The sequence below is a fragment of the Coregonus clupeaformis genome, chromosome 28 (assembly GCF_020615455.1).
Source record: "Coregonus clupeaformis isolate EN_2021a chromosome 28, ASM2061545v1, whole genome shotgun sequence".
NCBI lineage: Eukaryota > Metazoa > Chordata > Actinopteri > Salmoniformes > Salmonidae > Coregonus > Coregonus clupeaformis.
In genome coordinates, this window is record NC_059219.1 from 26959031 (window position 1) to 26980727 (window position 21697).

Consider the following 21697-nt stretch of genomic DNA (forward strand, 5'->3'; position numbering starts at 1 on the left):
TTCCAAAGTTGTGGCAAAATGGCTTAAGGACAACAAAATCAAGGTATTGGAGTGGCCATCACAAAGCCCTGACCTCAATCCTATGGGCAGAACTGAAAAAGCGTGTGTGAGCAAGGAGGCCTACCAACCTGACTCAGTTACACCAGCTCTGTCAGGAGGAATGGGCCAAAATTCACCCAACTTATTGTGGCTACCCGAAACGTTTGACCCAAGTTAAACAGTTTAAAGGCAATGCTACCAAATACTAATTGAGTGTATGTAAACTTCTGATCCACTGGGAATGTGATGAAATATATATACAGTTGAAGTCGGAAGTTTACATACACCTTAGCCAAATACATTTAAACTCAGTTTTTCACAATTCCTGACATTTAATCCTAGTAAAAATTCCCTGTCTTAGGTCAGTTAGGATCCCCACTTTATTTTAAGAATGTGAAATGTCAGAATAATAGTAGAGAGAATGATTTAGTTCAGCTTTTATTTCTTTCATCACATTGCCAGTGTGTCAGAAGTTTACATACACTCAATTAGTATTTGGTAGCATTGCCTTTAAATTGTTTAACTTGGGTCAAACGTTTCGGGTTTATCAACATTTTAAGCTAAACGTTCTGATCTGTTGCGTCAGCCACATTGCATAAAAAGGTTTTTAATTTGGGATCTATAGCATCCCACATCTGTCCCAGACTATGTTGAGAATATTTATTTCTCACACAGAATAGAATATGTCAACTCAGGACAACTCAGTGTATGATATTATTTTCTTTTGAAATAGACTACATTTTCTTCATTTCATGCTTCTTTAGACCTGTCTAAAATAAATAATGGATTTATTGCGAAGGTGTAGGCTATATTACATGGATTTATTCTACTTTTGTAAATGGCTTGTAGGCTATGTGTGGAAGCCAGGAGATGCTAAATGTGTTTATGTTAATTAACGGTCAATTACTGTGAGACCGACAGTTATTTGCTTGACAATCACCGGCTGACAAAATGTTTTGACTGCCACAGCCCTAGTTACAGCCCTCTCTCCTCTCACATCACACTTCACTGATAGAGGGTATAGCCCTCTCTCCTCTCTACATTTCAATACATTACACACTGTAAGGATACCTATGTGTACCCAGGTGTCCTATAAAGCCGTCATTGGATCCCCCTCAGACCCCCAAAAGCACCACCTCGCTTAGTCCAACCCTCTCTGGTTTTAACGAGGTGCACAAACCGATTCTCCCCACACACCAGGCATTCCAAAACAAGTTCTCTCCTGACCTGAAAAAGTCATTTATTACAGTATGTTTGTGTATTTTACGAGCGGTGAGAAGGGTGGGCTCAGTTGACCGAGTGTGGAACTGGATCTGACCGGTGCCATGTATGGTCGAGGTTCAGTGCATGGACCAGGCTTAATGAATCTCCATCGGTTTCTCTATTGGTTTTATAAAGCAGCTGGTTCTACCGTTAGACTGTCGTTTAAAGCACGGGCGCTTCACCATTCTCCCATATCCCCTCCAAATACCTAGAGGAAGAAAAAAACGATATATAAAAGTTTTCATTACATTGCGGTTTAGCGTTACGCAGCACTCTGTAGTCTGTGGTGCGTTGCTGGTCATTTTATCCTTCTTATAATGATATTAGAGGCAGATAGAGCTCTAGAAAGCATAATGACCTACAGCCGTTATCAACAGAGTTCACTTGGAAGGCGTATACATAGAATGAAATGCCTCGCTGCATTAACTCTTTTGGCTAAATAAAAAGCTACTTGGAAACGTGAATGAATCATTCACATTTTCCTAAATCTTTTCGGTTTGCCTCTTCTTGTATTTTTACATCCAGAGCTGGAGCTTCTTTGGATATGAGTAATTACCTCACGTAACTGCAACAGTGGGAGGCTTGAGGTGTTACAGCAGCGTTACTCAAACAGCATCAATAATACAGTACAGCTCCTGTTCAAATAAAACTGATCTACCATTCACTAATATCTGTCTTTCGCAGGAATTTATTTTCCACTCCATGACCTCTGTGTCTTTTCGAACATGAGGAATAACTGTAAGTGAGCGTTGTATACCCTCCTTGCTGAGAACCACTGAGTTTATCTTCATGTATCACACCGTTCAAGGAGTAGCCTAAATATTTCTCTCTCACGTAAGCAGAATCTTCCCTCAATGATCTGTAGGTACAGGATACTCCTCTCTGTTTTCAGAGACAAATTACTGAAAATGGTACATTAGGCTCCTCACAAAAGGCTGAGTTTTGCATTGACCCTCTTAAATATAACATACAGTATAATAATAATAATAATAATAATAATAATAATAATATATGCCATTTAGCAGACGCTTTTATCCAAAGCGACTTAGTCATGCGTGCATACTTTTTACGTATGGGTGACCCGACCAAATTCACATAGAAATGTGTGTTATAGATCTGTCATTCTCATTGAAAGCAAGTCTAAGAAGTGGTATATCTGTTCTATGTGCACTATTTCTATGCTTCCCGTTCTTAACGTTCATTTTTGCCTCTTTTATTTTCAGTTTTGTACACCAGCTTCAAACTACTAAAAATACAATATCTTTGGTTATGGACAATATATTTCACAGCAGGTTAGATGGTACAAAGATTCTCTACAATAGACAATAAACTGAAATTAGGCAAACTATTAGAATTTTAGCAACCAGGAAATGGCGGAGCGATTTCTGCATAGCGCATCTTTAATTGTTAATGCTTGAATTCGGAGAGGCTTAGCTGATCCTAGATCTGTGCTCAATGTAAGGGCAATTTCTACCTCCGCAGTTCTACCTCCGCAGTGATTGAGCAGCGTGACTCAAACAGCAGGCATTTGTTTCAGCTGCTCCTAATCCCACACCCACACTACCCACCATCAACCTCCCAAATTCACTGGTCGCAGAGGCGAGCGCCGAGTCCCCTCTCTCTACCCTGTCATTTGCACCGTAGACTAATGACAGCATCGATGCCACCGAAAAAAGGCCACATACTGTCACACATTGACTCTGGGGGCTTGTTTGTCACTCTCTCCTCCTCACAGCTCACTGCGCCACTCAGCCCAGGATCTGACACGTAGAGAGACAGAGTAATATGAAGCTTTGTCAAGCCCGGAAAGACAAAGTGTTTGATTTTCTGTCCTGCCTGGTCGTTCGGCGAGAAAAAAAGCCAATGTCTCTGAAAGACGATACAGAATGACTATCGATTACAAAGGTTAGAGAAACGTGGGCACTGCGAGGACCGGCATGTGGTCTCTGGATCGGTTCTCGTGTTAAATTACGCCCCAATGCTGTGTGTTTTTTATTTTAAGTCCACCTTGTAATTAAAGGAGAGAAAGTGGATGCCAGATCCAATGTGTAATGCAATACCAGAACAGGGAGCATTGCTTACAGGAGAGCTTAAATGCTACATGGTAGAAATTCAACCCCAGGCTTCTGCATGCAGTTCTACCGTATATGGCTTGCATCTATTAGGAGAGGATAAGAGTAACGTTTGTGGTTAACCAGACATCATCTGCATCAGCTAGACACTTGATTGGCTCGGCTACAGGGATCTACTCTACTTATATCCAATTATGGACGTTTCACCCTTTGGCCTTCAAGTGAAACCAGGAACCACTTTGATTGGAATATATTGGTCACATGACTGACCATGGAGGGAATCATTTACATTTACGTCATTTAGCAGACGCTCTTATCCAGAGCGACTTACAGTTAGTGAGTGCATAAACATATTTTCTTTCATACTGGTCCCCCGTGGGAATCGAAACCACAACCCTAGCATTGCAAGCGCCATGCTCTACCAACTGAGCTACACGGGTGTTGAGCTGTTGACAATCACAGGGCCCGGTTGTCCATGGTTACCACTGTTGAACGTAAACATAGATGTGTAGGTTGTGTGTATAGGGAAGGTCGTGGGATGGCGGTCCCGCAGCCGTGTCTTGGCAGACGGGTGGATCTGCTGCGGCCTGCGGGTATAAGGGCCAGCCAAGGGTTACCAGGGGCCTTGCCCATCCTCACGCACCACTGGGGTTTAATGACATGAGGAGGGACCTCCTCAAAATAAACGAGCCCATCTCGTCCCCATGTGTGCCTGGCCTGGAGCCCATGAGAAAAGGGTGCTCTGAACTCCTACTGTGCATTATATTCATTGTGTACATGATATGCAATGTACAGAAGGTGACCAATTTGTGGTGGTTGGGTTTTAGTAACCATAGTGTGATCAAACTAAAACATCTAGACCAAGATAGGACAAACTAGACCACTGTTAACAAGAATCCTCCAGAATCTTTATAAAAGATCAGAAACAACTTTGGGATATAGGAATATAGGAGTGAATGTGGTTGTGGAGCTGTATGCAGTTTCAAACCTGTTAATATTCAGGTCAGGATTCATCTAAATATTCAATGCTTCAGGGCTTCTTATATATAATATATACTATCACTACAAAGGCCTAAAAGTGAGAAGACATAATGTATCCCACAACCACCCATCCACTCTCCCGAACCATCCCCTGAATAACCTCTATAACCCGGTGTATTACTGCAGGCAGCCATGTCTTTGTGTGGGAGGGAGAATCTTCAGCTGTGAACTTCATGGCTGATGTGAACTTTATGAACATCAACATCTCACATAGACCAAGTTTGAAACCAAACATAATATACTGGAGGCCTTGTCAGAAGAACTTCCTTTCACCAAGCCTGTTTTATATAACAGCAAGGACTCTCTTCATCTCCTTCTTATGTCCACCTTCAACCACATCCCACATAAAGTCAAGTCATGAAAGATTCCCTTGCTGTGACAAAGTGTTCTTTGGATATGAGTAATTACCTCACGTAACTGCAACAGTGGGAGGCTTGAGGTGTTACGGCAGCGTTACTCAAACAGCATCAATAATGTAGCACAGCTCCTGTTCAAATAAAACTGATCTACCATTCACTAATATCTGTCTTTTGCAGGAATTCGTAAATCAGAGAAGAAACTCTAATTCACTCCTTTACCACACTCATCCAAAGCGTTTAAGCACCGAAATTATCTTTCATAATGTTTCAGCCTGAAAAACATCTGCTGACTTTGCTGACACTTCCCAGAAAAGCTGGCCACAACGAGCTTACGTGTGTAAATCTGCAAGTAATCAAGGCTTCTAGACTTCTAACTCCTTTTTGTTCCCTGCCCTATTGTTTTAATGTCCCCCCCGCCCCCAACTCCCAGAGTGTAAATACACAGACATCAATGAGAAACACTTTTTGAAAAGCAATTAATTAAAAAACATGTGTTATAATTCTATAACACAGGGATAGGACATTTGTGTCCTAAGGCTAGAAGCCAGCCTTTTTGACTATATCCATCCGCATGGCTATAGCCATGGCAACGTGTCACCATCATATCCATACAGTTGGACGGTTTTTCACCACCAAAACCACACTTTATCAGGCCTGCCTGCTTTTCCTCCAAAAAACATTTCATCCCTGACGTAGTATTCTGGTGTGGTTGAAAGTCCCCTTGCCTCCAAACCATCTAAAATTACCCATCGTAAACACTCCCTTCCCTACTCCCTCAGTTGCCAAACTACTAACAACAACGCTCACTTACTTTCCCTCTCACTCACTAAATACTCATAAAGTACCTTTGATACGCCTAAACCAATACTTACTAAACCAATACTTACTAAACCAATACTTACTAAACTAATACTCATCACTCCAAAAAAGTATTAGCTCCAAGCGTCCGGTTATAATGGTTTCAACGAGGTCAAGTCGACCGTATTCAATAATGGTTATCAACCACTCCACTGGGTGCACAGAAACTCAATCTGGGAATAATTTTTCTATAATGAACCAAAACTTTACCAGGGTGACAACAATGATGAGGCGCTGTTATACACATAACATAGATCATCTCTAACTGAGACCAGATTGTCATGACTTCCGCCGAGGCTGCCCCCCCTCCTGGTTCGGGCAGGCTTCGGCGTTCGTCGTCACCGGAGTACTAGCTACTGCCGATCCCATTCTCATCACTCCACTTGTCATGTCTTGTCTTGTCAATCACACACACCTGGTGCTCATTCCCCTAATTAGTATGTGTATAATTGTTCCCTCTGTTCCCCTTGTCTTTGTGAGTGATTGTTTGTTGTGAGAGTGTGTAGCTCGGTTGAGCTACTCTTCACTGTGTTTATGCCAAGGTGGATGTTTTCCCTTGTAATAGTTTCGGTTGACGCTTGGGGTGTTTGATTTATGTAAACGGAATAAACTCTGGACTTCGGTATTTTACCTCCTGTGCCTGACTCCTTCATTCACACCTCGTCACACAGATCTGGCACTTCAAAGATGGTGTTGGGTGTGAGAGGTGCCCCTTCTGCAAGAACATGAGCTTATACACAAGTATTGAATTTACCAGCTAATTGCTGTGAACAGTGTGAAGCCATTAAGTGTAATATTAGCGGATTAATTGTGGTTTCTCTAATGGGAATTTTGCTGTTTGGCTTTTATCGGCAGCATTCACACAACCCTCCTCTCCTAAAGATGAACAACTAGTGGTTTATGGAGTAACATAACACATATCTCTTTTCTTTTGAGGCAGAAACCAGGCATGTGATTATATTGTCACACCAAAAAATACTTCTGAACAAAACATGCAGTTTGAAAGGCCTTGCAAAAGCCGTAAGCTCTTGAAATTCATAGCATAATCAGGCAGCAACACCATAGATTCAGCTGCAACGGTCACACTCATCGATAGGCAGCTGCAACGGTCACACTCATCGATAGGCAGCTGCAACGGTCACACTCATCGATAGGCAGCTGCAACGGTCACACTCATCGATAGGCAGCTGCAACGGTCACACTCATCGATAGGCAGCTGCAACGGTCACACTCATCGATAGGCAGCTGCAACGGTCACACTCATCGATAGGCAGCTGCAACGGTCACACTCATCGATAGGCAGCTGCAACGGTCACACTCATCGATAGGCAGCTGCAACGGTCACACTCATCGATAGGCAGCTGCAACGGTCACACGCATCGATAGGCAGCTGCAACGGTCACACTCATCGATAGGCAGCTGCAACGGTCACACTCATCGATAGGCAGCTGCAACGGTCACACTCATCGATAGGCAGCTGCAACGGTCATATTCATCGATAGGAAGCTGCAACTGTCATATTCATCGATAGGAAGCTGCAACTGTCATATTCATCGATAGGAAGCTGCAACTGTCATATTAATCGATAGGCAGCTGCAACCATCACACTCATGACCGTTAGTGCCATTAAGGCTCTTGAACGCATTGTCCAAACAACCAATTGAGGCATATCTATGGCAAATGTATCCTGCTTTAGAAAGCAACAATAAAGCGACTCTAACTACAAACCCTGTAGTCCAACTGTACAAAGTCACAGAGCGAATATCAAGTTCATTCATACATCCCCGTTTTGATGAAAATAACATCTCTTGCCCTTTGTGTTTTTGAATGTTGCTGATAAATTAAATCTCACCCACTGACACAACAATTCCCTCACGAAACACCACTTCCTTTCCTGACCGGGCTACAATGGACGTAAATGCGACTGTTGGCACTTTTAAGAGGGAGTGAGAGTAGGAGTTTCCTAGTGTTGGAGTTGATTCCACAACAAAGCTCCCGTTGATTCCAGGAGATCTATAGTAAGAGATGTTGAGTCCTTAATTGCATAATTAAAAGCCCAACTGTGCTGGGAGATGACTGAGCGTGTGGCCCATCGATGCCTCTGTTGTTCCCTGAGACAGCGCTTCAATCAATCATTGAGGCTGACTTAGCGTACACCATCATTAAGTTTGACGATGACACAACAGTGGTAGGCCTGATCACCGACAACGACGAGACAGCCTATAGGGAGGAGGTCAGAGACCTGGCCGTGTGGTGCCAGGACAACAACCTCTCCCTCAACGTGATCAAGACAAAGGAGATGATTGTGGACTACAGGAAAAAAAAGAGGACCGAGCACGCCCCCATTCTCATCGACGGGGCTGTAGTGGAGCAGGTTGAGAGCTTCAAGGTCCTTGGTGTCCACATCACCAACAAACTAACATGGTCCAAGCACACCAAGACAGTCGTGGAAGAGGGCACGACAAAACCTATTCCCCCTAAGGAGACTGAAAAGATTTGGCATAGGTCCTCAGATCCTCAAAAGGTTCTCCAGCTGCACCATTGAGAGCATCCTGACTGGTTGCATCACTGCCTGGTATGGCAACTGCTCGGCCTCCGACCGCAAGGCACTACAGAGGGTAGTGCGTACGGCCCAGTACATTACTGGGGCCAAGGTTCCTGCCATCCAGGACTTCTATACCAGGCGGTGTCAGAGGAAGGCCCTAGAAATTGTCAAAGACTCCAGCCACCCTAGTCATAGTCTGTTCTCTCTGCTACCGCACGGCAAGCGGTACCGGAGCGCCAAGTCTAGGTCCAAGAGTCTTCTAAACAGCTTCTACCCCCAAGCCATAAGACTCCTGAACATCTAATCAAATGGCTACCCAGACTATTTGCATTGCACCCCCCCACCCCCCCACTTGAATCACTCTACCTACATGTACATATTACCTCAATTACCTCGACTAACCGGTGCCCCCGCATATTGACTCTGTACCGGTACCCCCTGTATATAGCCTCGCTACTGTTATTTTACTGCTGCTCTTTAATTATTTGTTACTTTTATTTCTTATTTTTTAAGGTATTCTTTCTTAAAACTGCATTGTTGGTTAAGGGCTTGTAAGTAAGCATTTCACTGTAAGGTCTTCACCTGTTGTATTCGGTGCAAGTGACAAATACAATTTGATTTGATTTGATTTGAACTCATTGGAGCATACACCAATTAGGGGCAGTGTCATGAGGCAATGATCGAGAGGGTTTCCAACATACAGTATGGATCAGAATTTCCAAATGCATGTGGATGTGCATGTGGAAGCCATTTCTGTCACAGTTAAGCCACACCAAACTACTCCCAGCCATCACCCGACTCCCCACATATTGAATTGTTTTGCTCCTCTGAAAGAAGCGTGGGGGATGTTTTTTCGTTGGAAGTCCCCAAGGACCTACAATGCATTTCTGGGTTACACAGGGGGGGTCTGACACGATTGGGATCACAGATGTGTGGTGATACATCACTGGGAATACTTAAAGTCACTTAGACATTCCATTTCAGGATGCTTCCTGAAGATGCTTCATTTGTCTATAGAGGACAATTCGTACTTGCACCTTTGGTGTCAATAGGACTGTATCCTATTCCTCTACTATCGTATTCCTCAGACACATATCACTTAATCAGTCTGTTAGTGATGCCACGCAGCTCAACTGTCAATGTCGTTTGTTAAAGGAAAATACCACTCAAAAACTATATTTTGGTATTTGTTAAATTAGTCCACTGTTGATACAGTCCCAAAATGTGCTGCATGTCAGCAATCAAGTTTTCAAGATATAGAACTTTCAAAATACAGAAAGTGCCACAGTATGATGCGTTTTACAAGCGCTTTCATGGGAGAGTTCAGAGTTCACAACAAATTAATTTCCTAATCTATAACCTCAGCCCTCAAGGTATCAATCTACTCCTGTTGAGACATCCCCTGCCTCCTTCTTGTAGTGGCAGGCCTTCCTCATAAGTGGAAACAGAACAAAAACTCACCATACAAATGTATTTTTTATGTTCTGTCCCTGATCTAGTTTGGAGGGAAACCATTCAGATTGGCTCCTGAACACCAGAATACTCACAATACTAATTGAGCTAAATTTTCCCTTGTAGAAGAATGATTGGCTCGCGTTCTTCCCCCGTGCCAGTAAAACTCCAGTCATTTCAAACACATGGGTTTTTATTGATATTACCATTGGCTGACATAGGCCCACACAGGGCCAGCCCTGTGCCCAGGAAAAACATTTGACGTGATTGAGATAACAGAGACACACCAAGAACATCCCTGTGAGCTAGAACCGCCATGTGATTTCCACATCCTCCCCTTCGCCCTCCAGAACGCTCCTGTACAGAATTGAACAGCAGCACAGCGTAAAGCAGACATTCAAAGACTGTCTTCTCAAAAATGCAGACTTGACAGATGTGCTTGCTTGACTCAGCTTGCTTTCAGCCCTGTCCTAACAAACACAAATGCAGCTCTCTCAACTAACCATTGGGAGAGAGACCAGGGAGCATGCAACTCTTGACCTCTGACGAAGGAAGCCGTTTGATAGATGACTATGGATTGGTATTCAGCTTTCCCCGTCCATGAGCAGTGGGCTAGAATGCAGGCTCTCTCTCTCTTTCACACTCCCTCTCTCTCCCCGGGAGTGTAAATTATCACAGTGACATTGATAGATACAGAGGGTCGCCAGCGCTGAACTTACACTGAGTGGACGCACTGGGAGTTGTGGCTAGGACACTAGTCATGAACTCATGAGAGGGCAATGACAGCTTTCTTCACTCCACTGTGGCATGGTCAGATACAGGCATTGTAATAGAAAGCAGTTAGAGTAGAGGGCTTCAGTTGTACATTCATAATTGTGCAATCATACAGACATTCGCTCATATCCTGGAAATAGTCAAAGTGTATGGCAATGTGAGAGTAACTGGACTGACAGACAGACAGACAAATAGCCAGACAGAGATACAGACAAATAGACAGACAGACAGAGGCACTACCCCCCCAAAACATTCTCTCTTTTTCTCTCTCATTTATTCACACATACTCAATCACTTTCTGTCTTACACACACACACACACACACAGCTCGGTCATCTCTGGGTTGAGGAGTCTCATGCCACATGTTTGTCTTGGTTTTGCTCAGTGAGTATCTGCACACTGCACATGAGACACACACACACGCACACACACACAGGGATACTCCATTACTGTAACAGAGTAGGCCGTGCAACCCGCTACGCATAGGGTTCAACGAGCAGTGCTGACAACCAGTGAAGGGTCTGTGACCCCAAGGAGATGTTAGTAAAACTAACCAGAGCCCCCAACTGCTCCTAATTCTCTAGTGGGGAGTCCCCGGCCAGGGACCCAGCCTGTTGGTATGATGTCTATGAACTTGGAACAATGACTTATCTGTGTGAGCTGTAACAGAGAGAAATTGATTTGTTCTGGAGATTTTACACTGAATTCCCGGAGCCCTCCTAATTTATGCTCATATACATATGTCAGACCTTAATTTGACCAGTTTCTCACAGCAGGAAAATAATCCTGCAGCAACAGGAAATGTGAATTATTGTGTGGATTATAATTATTGGACATTTTTGTAGGGATTTATAAATGTTTAGTTAGGGCAAATCAAGTCTGACATTTTAAAGTGGAAATTACAAACTGTACAAGCCTTTATAAACCTTGAATACAGGTGTGCTTGGACCATGCAGGACATTTCCTGCAACAACAGGGTGATCAAATTAAGATCCTACATCTGTAGGAGTCTTGCTGCTTTTAGTTCACCCAGTAGCAGGGGTCCCATGATGAGCCAAAAAGATACATTGATTTAATCAAGAAACAGTGAGAAAAAATTAGACTAGTGTGTCATTGAAGGCATGCTCATCCTAAAGTACAGTATATGGGCTCCCGAGTGGCGCAGCGGTCTCAGTGCTTCAGGCGTCACTACAGACCCCCTGGTTCGATTCCAGGCTGTTTCACAACCGGCTGTGATTGGGAGTCCCATAGGGCGGCGTACAATTGGCCCAGCGTCGTCCGGGTTTGGCCGGTGTAGGCCATCATTGTAAATAATATTTTGTTTTTAACTGACTTGCCTAGTTAAATAAAGGTAAAATTTAAAATAAAATAAAAAACAATATGCTTCAATACTTTTTTCAGCCTAATTACAATTCTGAGAATTATTATTGTAGTTGTAATTTCTCATCACAATCCCCAATGCCTAAAACTAAAGTTGGACTATTTGACCCTACACTCAATTATGTACGGATGTCCAAATTGGAGTCTCAAACGTTCTGCAATCCGAATGAATTGCTCTCTCCACTTGCTTTCTGGATAGCTGCGTTCCAATGAGCCCTGGAAAGCATAAACTACTCCAGGATTGTGTTAACATGTTTAGCCATGCAAGCGTGCTGCACTCGACAAATATATCCTAATAATAACATGTCTCTCCATTTAAATTAAATGAATTCCCCGCAGAGAGCCGCGTTATTACAACCGTGCTAGAAGCGTGTTGATATCCCTCTCCTCCTGTCAGTGATGCGCTCTGTCAACACAAAGAAGCTCCCGTCCCCGTTTCATCACTCCGTGTCACGGTATGACAGAGGCTGCATGTCCCGGTTACTCCGACATCAGAGAAAGGAAGGAACCATGCATGTATAACAATGAACTTATAGTCATAGCCTACATATCCCCGTTGTTGTTATTGTGTCACTTCATGCGTCATTGTAGGCGACAGTATATTGATTTTAACAATGGAATACCAAGTAACCCCTCTATCGCCTATTTGGATAGCTTGTTTATTCAATGCAACAGGAGAAAGCATTTGCATTAAACAAAGTAGGATCGCATTTACATTAAACAAAGTGACATTTTCTGAGGGGAGAGAACCATGACTCTCTATCTCTAATGCTCTCATGGAATAACACAAATAAGCATGAATAGATAATAGAACAGGCAAACTGCTTGTACCCGAGGGTTGAGGCGGTAAAGATGACAGACAAGTGGAGCTGATGATGTTGTCATAGGTATGGCTCTACCGGAGGACATACCTGTCATCGTAGCAGAAATCCGCGTTCAGTGTGTTGAGATAGAGGACAAATGCCACGGCGCTACACACCAACTCTGTAATCATTTCTTAAAAAGAGTATAGGGAAAAGAAAAGTCAAGAAAAATACTAGATGCGAATTTCCGTTTCTGTATTGTCTCCTCTCCTCATTTGGCCGCTCGGTAACAGAAAGAGCCCCAATCCCTTGTACAAGCAAAGTGTCTGAAAGTTTGCGCTATGCAGGCCATTTTCCTTTTAACCTATTTAGCGCTGTATCGGGTCAGAGATATTTTGAGACGAAACTAGGGCGGCATGCCTCGTGGTTAGCGCACAGCTGAGTGCATTTCGCTGTTTTGCTGTCCTCTGTTCGTGCATCCTCATCCGCGTCACAGATACTCACTGGTAGGAGCCGCGTGTGGTTTTAGAGATGGTGAGCATGTGCAAAGCCCCTCCTCCGCTCTCAATGTTTGAGCTCGTAGCAATGAGAGAGGTGATAGGTGCTAGGAAAGGCTATTTATTTAACAGTGCTTCGCACTCTTGCCTCATAAATCATATATTCAGTGCACTAGCCTGCCTAAATAAACCAGCCCATTGTCATATAAAGATACCATAGCCGCCAGTTTGTAAAATAGGCATTGCTTTTTTGTCCACTATGCAGTCAAATACAATGCCAATGTTATTTTTTTATTAAAATGATTGACTATGAGTTATATTGAATATGTTTAAGCAAATATAGCCTATATATGTGATTTATATATAGCCTAAGCAATAGCATGCATTTATGGCTGACTTCTAACTAATGACAGTTATGGCTTATCCCCACAACAGACAAAGCCCCACTCTGTTGTTGTCTGGCCCCCTGCAAACCCCCTTTAATGGTGAAGTGTGTTCAAAAGTCTAGAGTGTTGATTCTGCTCAATGTAAATGGAACCACTATATTAAATTATCCTGTTTTACTGTATGTTTATGCATAATATTGATTAATTGGTTATACAGTGGCGCCTGTGGAGCTACGAGAGAGAGGGGGATCCCTAGAGAGAGAGAGGGAGAGTGACAGATGGATAGGGAGAAAAGGGAAAGAAATAGAGAGAGGGAGGGAGAGAGGGAGGGAGGGAGAGGGGGAGAGAGAAAGAGTGGTAGATGGATAGATAGAGAGGTGATGATTAATGAACTGTAGGAACACCCTACAGCGAGGAGGAGGATCAATATTGTGAGGTGTTGTTGTTGTATATGATTCATCCAGGCGAGCATCGGGTTTGAATATTGTGCTGCAAATGGCGAGGCCCCACTGGGCACCAGCTGGGCCCGGGCCTGTCCTCCTGTCAGAACTCTGTGCGTGTAAATCCACCACAGCCCAGGAAAGAGAGAGGGAAGAAAGAGAGGGAAAACAGATGGCACGAGACGGAGGGGAGACTGTAAGGACCGTAACACCCACCGGAGAGGGTTAGGGTTAGAGAGAGAGACCGCAGGTTTCTAACCCTTGCATCCATTGACCATGATCCTGAACATGAACCCACCCTGACCCCCCCAAACCCCCCCAACCACAACAGAACCTTTACGGTTTAACCTTTAGCCTTGTTTTGTTTTCGTTGCCCCTAGTTGATGGGGAGATGCTTCCTCTTTCCCATCATTCCCTGTTGGAGCCATGTGACATATGCAAATGGGACACAGCCCCTGGTTTTGGGGTGGAAGGAAGAGAGGAAGAGACACCATCCTTGAAAAAACATGGATATGTAGACCTCTAGGCTCCACCAGACATGGATATGTAGACCTCTAGGCTCCACCAGACATGGATATGTAGACCTCTAGGCTCCTCCAGACATGGATATGTAGACCTCTAGGCTCCACCAGACATGGATATGTAGACCTCTAGGCTCCACCAGACATGGATATGTAGACCTCTAGGCTCCACCAGACATGGATATGTAGACCTCTAGGCTCCACCAGACATGGATATGTAGACCTCTAGGCTCCACCAGACATGGATATGTAGACCTCTAGGCTCCTCCAGACATGGATATGTAGACCTCTAGGCTCCTCCAGACATGGATATGTAGACCTCTAGGCTCCACCAGACATGGATATGTAGACCTCTAGGCTCCTCCAGACATGGATATGTAGACCTCTAGGCTCCTCCAGACATGGGTATGTAGACCTCTAGGCTCCACCAGACATGGATATGTAGACCTCTAGGCTCCACCAGACATGGATATGTAGACCTCTAGGCTCCACCAGACATGGATATGTAGACCTCTAGGCTCCACCAGACATGGATATGTAGACCTCTAGGCTCCACCAGACATGGATATGTAGACCTCTAGGCTCCTCCAGACATGGATATGTAGACCTCTAGGCTCCACCAGACATGGATATGTAGACCTCTAGGCTCCACCAGACATGGATATGTAGACCTCTAGGCTCCACCAGACATGGATATGTAGACCTCTAGGCTCCACCAGACATGGATATGTAGACCTCTAGGCTCCACCAGACATGGATATGTAGACCTCTAGGCTCCTCCAGACATGGATATGTAGACCTCTAGGCTCCACCAGACATGGATATGTAGACCTCTAGGCTCCACCAGACATGGATATGTAGACCTCTAGGCTCCACCAGACATGTGTTTTTTATCGTATGATACGCCAGGAGTGGTGAGAGTCAAAACGGTGGGAAGGTTTCCTTTCTCCCAAATACATACTCTGTTAATGTCTCTGCAGAAAAGTGGAAACTTAAGTAGGCTTAAGCGGGTATTTCCTGGGCAAGAGTGCCCAGGAGTCTAACCCAATGTTTCCCAACTCCAGTCGAGTACCCCCAACAGCCTACATTTTTGTTGTAACCCCAGACAAATATACCTGATTCAACTCATTGAGGGCTTGATAATTAGTTGACAAGTTGAATCAGGTGTGCTTGTCTGGGGCTACAATAAAAATGTGTGCTGTTGAGGGTACTGAAGGACTGGAGTTGGGAACCACTGGTCTAGCCCCCCTAATGAAACTATATGGATTATATTTAATAACTAAGCCTACATTCAGGACGTAAGGAAATGAATGTAGCAACCAGGCCCGACTATATAGGCTACAACCCCATAGGGACTGAGGGGGGTCTTTATCCATACAAGCAAATGTGATTAAGGGATTAGTGAAAGGGGAAAAAATACAAATTCCTGCTCTGAACATAAACAGCCCAGGGTGAAAAAAACATATTACTGGTGTTTACACCCACTGATCTAATTACATCCTGCAGGACTAATGAATATTCAGTCTGCTCTTTAAGTCTCCATTCTCGTTATAAGGCGAAACAATACTTTTTTCTCTTTCTTTCTTTCTTTCTTTCTTTCTTTCTTTCTTTCTTTCTTTCTTTCTTTCTTTCTTTCTTTCTTTCTTTCTTTCTTTCTTTCTTTCTTTCTTTCTTTCTTTCTTTCTTTCTTTCTTTCTTTCTTCTTTGTCATTTTACTGGTAACAGACTGTAGAATGTGGTACGGTCATGGAGTCTGTCCACAATACAATTTGCAGATGTTTCCATAGTCAAAAAATACATTGTTTTCCTCATCTGCAAGTATTTGTATTTGCACATAAAAAATTCCACATTTGCACATTAATACCATGTGTGTGATATTTTTACCTCTTTTATTTTTCACTTGTTAAACACAATTCGAAAATCTGTTACATTGATTCACTCACCTTACTCTGGTTTCTTCTGTTTAAACCACTGACTGACAACCATTTTAGACAGGTAATTAGAAGCACTCCATATCTTTGAAACACATTGTTTTGGTTTTGCCCAAAGGTATACCATTAATTGTTCATAATGTCTATTGGTGTAGAGTCATTTGTCCTTCACCAAACTCTCCCCCTTAAAGGTACACTCAGTGATATGATGTAAACAGCATAGTGGGTCAATTTCCGCAATAACTAAGAACGAGGGTAGACTTCTCCACAGTTTTGGTCCTGTACCTACCAAGCTGTAACAGCTTGAAGCAAACCTGTGCAAATGCGCAGATACTGTGTGCGACTGTGTGAGAGCGAAGTCTTGCATCTCGCTCATCGCAATATCTGCGGTGCTACTCGTGGTGTCATTTTGCTGAGTCTATCTTTAATCATACATAAGGCCCTTTAGGTGCTGCTGCCTCTTCTTAAACAGTCAGTACTGTAACTGCACACATTCACCCAAAGAGGGCGTAGTGCAAAAGCGTCAATGGATCCATAGGCATTGCATTATTAAAGACAAGTATACTATTATAAGACATATAAAGAAAAATTATGCACCTGCATAAAGACCAAACCTCAGTAAGCCAGAGAGAGGTCAGACATGTATTTACGGCTTCAGGGCCCATATTCGCAAAGTGTCTCAGGCTGAGTTGGAGTGCTGATCGAGGATCAGGTCCAACCTCTTGTTCATTATAATTTAAAAGGCTAATCTGTTCCTAGATCAGCACTCATATGCTAAAACGCTTTTTGAATACAGGCCCAAAACTTTAATACATAAGGAAATCAAACAAAATGGAAGGTGGAATAGAACCTTACACAACTAAGCATAGTACTGTACATTCCCATTTATGTTTAAAATCCCTTTTAATTGCAATTGGGAATAGCCTATTTTAAGGATTTCCCCTCTCTTTTAACCCATCCAAAGTGACTAATGGTCATTTCCCCATGTGTACTTTAGCTATTTGTCCTAGACTGCTGCTTTTTCATCCCCGCTAGATAAGCATCAGACAGGAAAGAGGAAAATCACAATCGTAACCACACAGCTTGAGCCACTCCCTCACAGAAATAGTTTAAACCCAAATTAGAAATAGTCTGAACCCAAATTAGTTATAGTCTGAACTCAAATTAGTAATATCAAAGCAAAACAGTCTGAATAATATCCAGAACTTTAACACAACATATCCAGAACGTTTACATTCCACACCAATAAAAAGCCTCCCTTTATGGACCTGATAAGACTAGGGTGTTAGTTTAACCAAACCTAGGTGCCACAGCCTACCTTTAATGTTGACATGAATATGAAAAATGAGTCTGCGTAAAAGGCTTTGTTGTGATTGTTTGGACTGTTTGGATTTGTCTTAGACAAATCAAGCTCCTAATTGAGGCTTTGTTGATCTTCATTTATAATCATATCGTAGTCAAATAACTTTTTTAATTAGAGCTAAATGCATGACTGAAATCCCTGAGTTATGACTGTCAAATCCTGTGTGTAGGTTCCTATCTGAATAGTTATTTTTCTTTTTTTGTCAGTTAGCAGACGCTCTTATCCAGAGCGACTTACAGTTAGTGAATGCATACATGTTTTTTTTGTTTTTTTCATACTGGCCCCCCGTGGGAAACGAACCCACATCCCTGCCGGCCAAACCCTCCCCTACCTTGGACCAATTGTGCGCCGCCCATGGGTCTCCCAGTCGCGGCCGGCTGCGACAGAGCCTGGACTCGAACCAGGATCTCTAGTGGCACAGCTAGAACTGCGATGCAGTGCCTTAGACCACTGCGCCACTCGGGAATTTTCTTCCATGAAAGAAAAGCAAATCCAAGGACAGTAACCCTAACTCAATCTTAATTTGTTTTAGTTACTAAACTTTCCCTTTACAAATGAATTCATCCCAATTCAGAAAGTTTTCCCTTTCAACTTTCTTGGTAAAATAAAGTTAAATAGTTAGAATAGAATATAACTGTATTATCCGTCTGAGGATGGATATTTTTCTTTATATAAAAAAATCATTATACAGAGTCAAAATGTCAGAGTCATTTTCCAAGTCATGATTGTCACGTTCGTTGATGAACGGGTCAGACCAAGGCGCAGCGTGAAATGCATACAGTGGGGAAAAAAAGTATTTATAAAAAAGTATTTAGTCAGCCACCAATTGTGCAAGTTCTCCCACTTAAAAAGATGAGAGAGGCCTGTATTTTTCATCATGGGTACATGTCAACTATGACAGACAAAATGAGGGAAAAAAATCCAGAAAATCACATTGTAGGATTTTTTATGAATTTATTTGCAAATTATGGTGGAAAATAAGTATTTGGTCAATAACAAAAGTTTCTCAATACTTTGTTATATACCCTTTGTTGGCAAAGACACAGGTCAAACGTTTTCACACACTGTTGCTGGTATTTTGGCCCATTCCTCCATGCAGATCTCCTCTAGAGCAGTGATGTTTTGGGGCTGTCGCTGGGCAACACGGACTTTCAACTCCCTCCAAAGATTTTCTATGGGGTTGAGATCTGGAGACTGGCTAGGCCACTCCAGGACCTTGAAATGCTTCTTACGAAGCCACTCCTTCGTTGCCCGGGCGGTGTGTTTGGGATCATTGTCATGCTGAAAGACCCAGCCACGTTTCATCTTCAATGCCCTTGCTGATGGAAGGAGGTTTTCACTCAAAATCTCACGATACATGGCCCCATTCATTCTTTCCTTTACACGGATCAGTCGTCCTGGTCCCTTTGCAGAAAAACAGCCCCAAAGCATGATGTTTCCACCCCCATGCTTCACAGTAGGTATGGTGTTGTTTGGATGCAACTCAGCATTCTTTGTCCTCCAAACACGACGAGTTGAGTTTTTACCAAAAAGTTCTATTTTGGTTTCATCTGACCATATGACATTCTCCCAATCCTCTTCTGGATCATCCAAATGCAATCTAGCAAACTTCAGACGGGCCTGGACATGTAATGGCTTAAGCAGCGGGACACATCTGGCACTGCAGGATTAGAGTCCCTGGCGGCGTAGTGTGTTACTGATGGTAGGCTTTGTTACTTTGGTCCCAGCTCTCTGCAGGTCATTCACTAGGTCCCCCCGTGTGGTTCTGGGATTTTTGCTCACTGTTCTTGTGATCATTTTGACCCCACGGGGTGAGATCTTGTGTGGAGCCCCAGATCGAGGGAGATTATCAGTGGTCTTGTATGTCTTCCATTTCCTAATAATTGCTCCCACAGTTGATTTCTTCAAACCAAGCTGCTTACCTATTGCACATTCAGTCTTCCCAGCCTGGTGCAGGTCTACAATTTTGTTTCTGGTGTCCTTTGACAGCTCTTTGGTCTTGGCCATAGTGGAGTTTGGAGTGTGACTGTTTGAGGTTGTGGACAGGTGTCTTTTATACTGATAACAAGTTCAAACAGGTGCTATTAATACAGGTAACGAGTGGAGGACAGAGGAGCCTCTTAAAGAAGAAGTTACAGGTCTGTGAGAGCCAGAAATCTTGCTTGTTTGTAGGTGACCAAATACTTATTTTCCACCATAATTTGCAAATAAATTCATAAAAAATCCTACAATGTGATTTTCTGGAGAAAAAAATTCTCAATTTGTCTGTCATAGTTGACGTGTACCTTTGATGAAAATTACAGGCCTCTCTCATCTTTTTAAGTGGGAGAACTTGCACAATTGGTGGCTGACTAAATAGTTTTTTTCCCCACTGTACATGTTTATTTAACTGAATAAACATACAAAACAACAAACGGCAACAAACCGTGACGTCGGCAGGCTATACACAAACAAGCCAAACACACCGAAACACAAACAAGATCCCCCAACCCAGGCAGGAAAACAGGGTGCCTAAGTATGATCCCCAATCAGAGACAACGAGCGACAGCTGCCTCTGATTGGGAATCACACCCGGCCAAACATAGACATACAAAACATAGATCTACACATAGATCTACCACCACATAGAACTCAACATGCACACCCTGACCAAACTAACTAGAGTTCTGTAGGTCAGGGCGTGACAGTGATGAAATACAGTCCAAAGTACACCTGTTCCATCACCATAGACAACATGTCAGATTACTATTTTTACTAGGAGCAGTTTTTGTAATCCAACCCTCCTCATTGCATCCATTGAACCTCTGTATTCCCCATCAATTCAAGGAGAAACACTCAACTTTAATCACCACCAATAAGAGTTGACACTATTTTCAAACCACAGATTGATACACTTAGAACGGCCCATTAGGCTAAAGTGCCTATCAGTAACATTCAGACAGCCATGGCTATCGGATAGCAAGTTCTGGTGTCACGACACAACAGGTGCCCTGAGAAATATGAGGCTATAGCGTCCTTCTGATAGGTTAAATTACAGGAAGTAACCCCTTTAACAATGTGTGGAATTTAAAGAGCTTAATGAATAGGGGGTATTGGAATTCTCATGTGTCCAATTTTCTGCAGTTGTTTGTCATAAAAAGTGATATGAGTGTGTGTGTGTGTGTGTATTTGTATACATGTATAAACACCACACCATTCATAAAGATGGTTGGTCCATATTTTCCATTGCAGGTTCTCTGCACAGATGCTTTAAATCTGTTTAATTTGATATTCATCTGAACTAATGTTCAACATGTTATGTTATGAGGAGAATGGAGAGGTGAATGGAAAATGTGAATCAGGGTAAATATTTTGATTTGGAAATATTTGATCGTTGTCCTCTGCATTAATGTTGTTATCGTGATCTTTTCCATAGCGAAGTCTAAGCATGTTCTTTCTCAGACTCAGCAGAGCTTGTTCAGGGCAACTGGGTTCAAACTCAAACATTTATTTGGCCTGCAATACATGTTTACCTTGCAGTGTTGCAGTCCCTTACACACTTGTCACTGTGTTGTATGTTGAAATGTGTGTAGAACATTTGTGTCTGCGTACTTCATCTTAGGCTGCGTTTACACAGGCAGCCCAATTCTGATATTTTTTCCAATAAATCTGTCTTTTGACCAATCACATCAGATTTTTTTCACATCAGATTTTTTTCAGAGCTTATCTGATTGGTCAAAGACCAATTGGTGAAAAAACGATCAGAATTGGGCTGGCTGTGTAAACGCAGCCTTAGTCTCATTCTCCTCTGACTTCACCCATAGTGATGACAGAGAAACACACACACACATTCTGAGATAGAACATGACGTACACGTCTGCCACAAAATACGTCCAAACATCCACTCTCAGAACAACCCATTACATCTGGCTCGATGTAGCCCAGTTTGTGTGATTGGAAGGTGTGATGGTCGGCAGCATTCTTTTTGTCTCTT

The 21697-nt window shown here is 43.0% G+C and overlaps 1 protein-coding gene across 1 annotated transcript in view; it reads right to left on the minus strand.

The window, feature by feature from the left end:
* The window catches only part of LOC121543400 (protein O-mannosyl-transferase TMTC2), an 88997-nt gene extending 75907 nt beyond the window's left edge, over positions 1 to 13090 (minus strand). The window contains exon 1 of the mRNA XM_041853236.2: positions 12695 to 13090. Coding sequence (XP_041709170.1) covers positions 12695 to 12777 — 83 coding nt within the window. The 5' untranslated portion in view covers positions 12778 to 13090. The remainder of the gene's footprint in view (positions 1 to 12694) is intronic.
* Between the last annotated feature and the right edge of the window lie 8607 nt (positions 13091 to 21697).